Raw genomic sequence first — 602 nt, 5'->3', positions numbered from 1 at the left:
GACGATGCGGTGCTGTTCGTCACCATGATGAACCAGCTCTACGTGCCGCTCACTTTCTTCGGGTCGTACTACCGGCAGGTGACTGGGGGGGGCCCAACTTGGGAGTGGGGGCGCGTGGGGGGTTTGGGGGGGGTGGAGGTGAGAGGGACTGACCAATAGCAGGATACGTGTGTGTGTGTGTGTTGCCCACTGAAGCCGGGAGGGTGGGAGTGACTGGATGGGGGGTGGCGGGGTGGGGTGGCTGTAGTCGCGGGGTGGAGAAGGTCAGGGCGGGGGTACGGCTGGCCTCACTGACGGCGGGGTTGCGGGCTGTGCGCACAGTGCCCCAGCCGCCTACCCATTGCCCAGTACAGTGCTTGGGCCGCCCGCGCCCGCCTTACTGTGTCCTCCTTCCCCCCTCCTCCTGCTCTCAGATTCAGAAGGCGCTCGTGGACGTGGAGAGCATGTTCGAGCTGCTCGACACGGAGCCGCTAGTGCGGGACGCGCCCGGTGCCGTGTCTCTGCGGGTGGGGGCGGGCAGGGTGGACTTCGCCCGGGTGGTGTTCGGATACAACCCCGCATCGCCCGTGCTGAGAGGGGTCAGCTTCACACTCCCAGGTGAA

At 66.6% G+C, this 602-nt stretch overlaps 1 protein-coding gene across 1 annotated transcript in view; it reads left to right on the top strand.

The window, feature by feature from the left end:
• The window catches only part of VOLCADRAFT_86609 (uncharacterized protein), a gene marked incomplete at both ends in the record, with an annotated part of 10417 nt that overhangs the window by 4503 nt on the left and 5312 nt on the right, over positions 1–602 (top strand). Inside the window, 2 exons of the mRNA XM_002946502.1 lie at positions 79–138; positions 414–578. Coding sequence (XP_002946548.1) covers positions 79–138; positions 414–578 — 225 coding nt within the window. The remainder of the gene's footprint in view (positions 1–78; positions 139–413; positions 579–602) is intronic.

The sequence above is a fragment of the Volvox carteri genome (assembly GCF_000143455.1).
Source record: "Volvox carteri f. nagariensis unplaced genomic scaffold VOLCAscaffold_3, whole genome shotgun sequence".
Classification (NCBI taxonomy): Eukaryota; Viridiplantae; Chlorophyta; class Chlorophyceae; order Chlamydomonadales; family Volvocaceae; genus Volvox; species Volvox carteri.
This window is presented reverse-complemented; position numbering and strand designations above follow the sequence as displayed.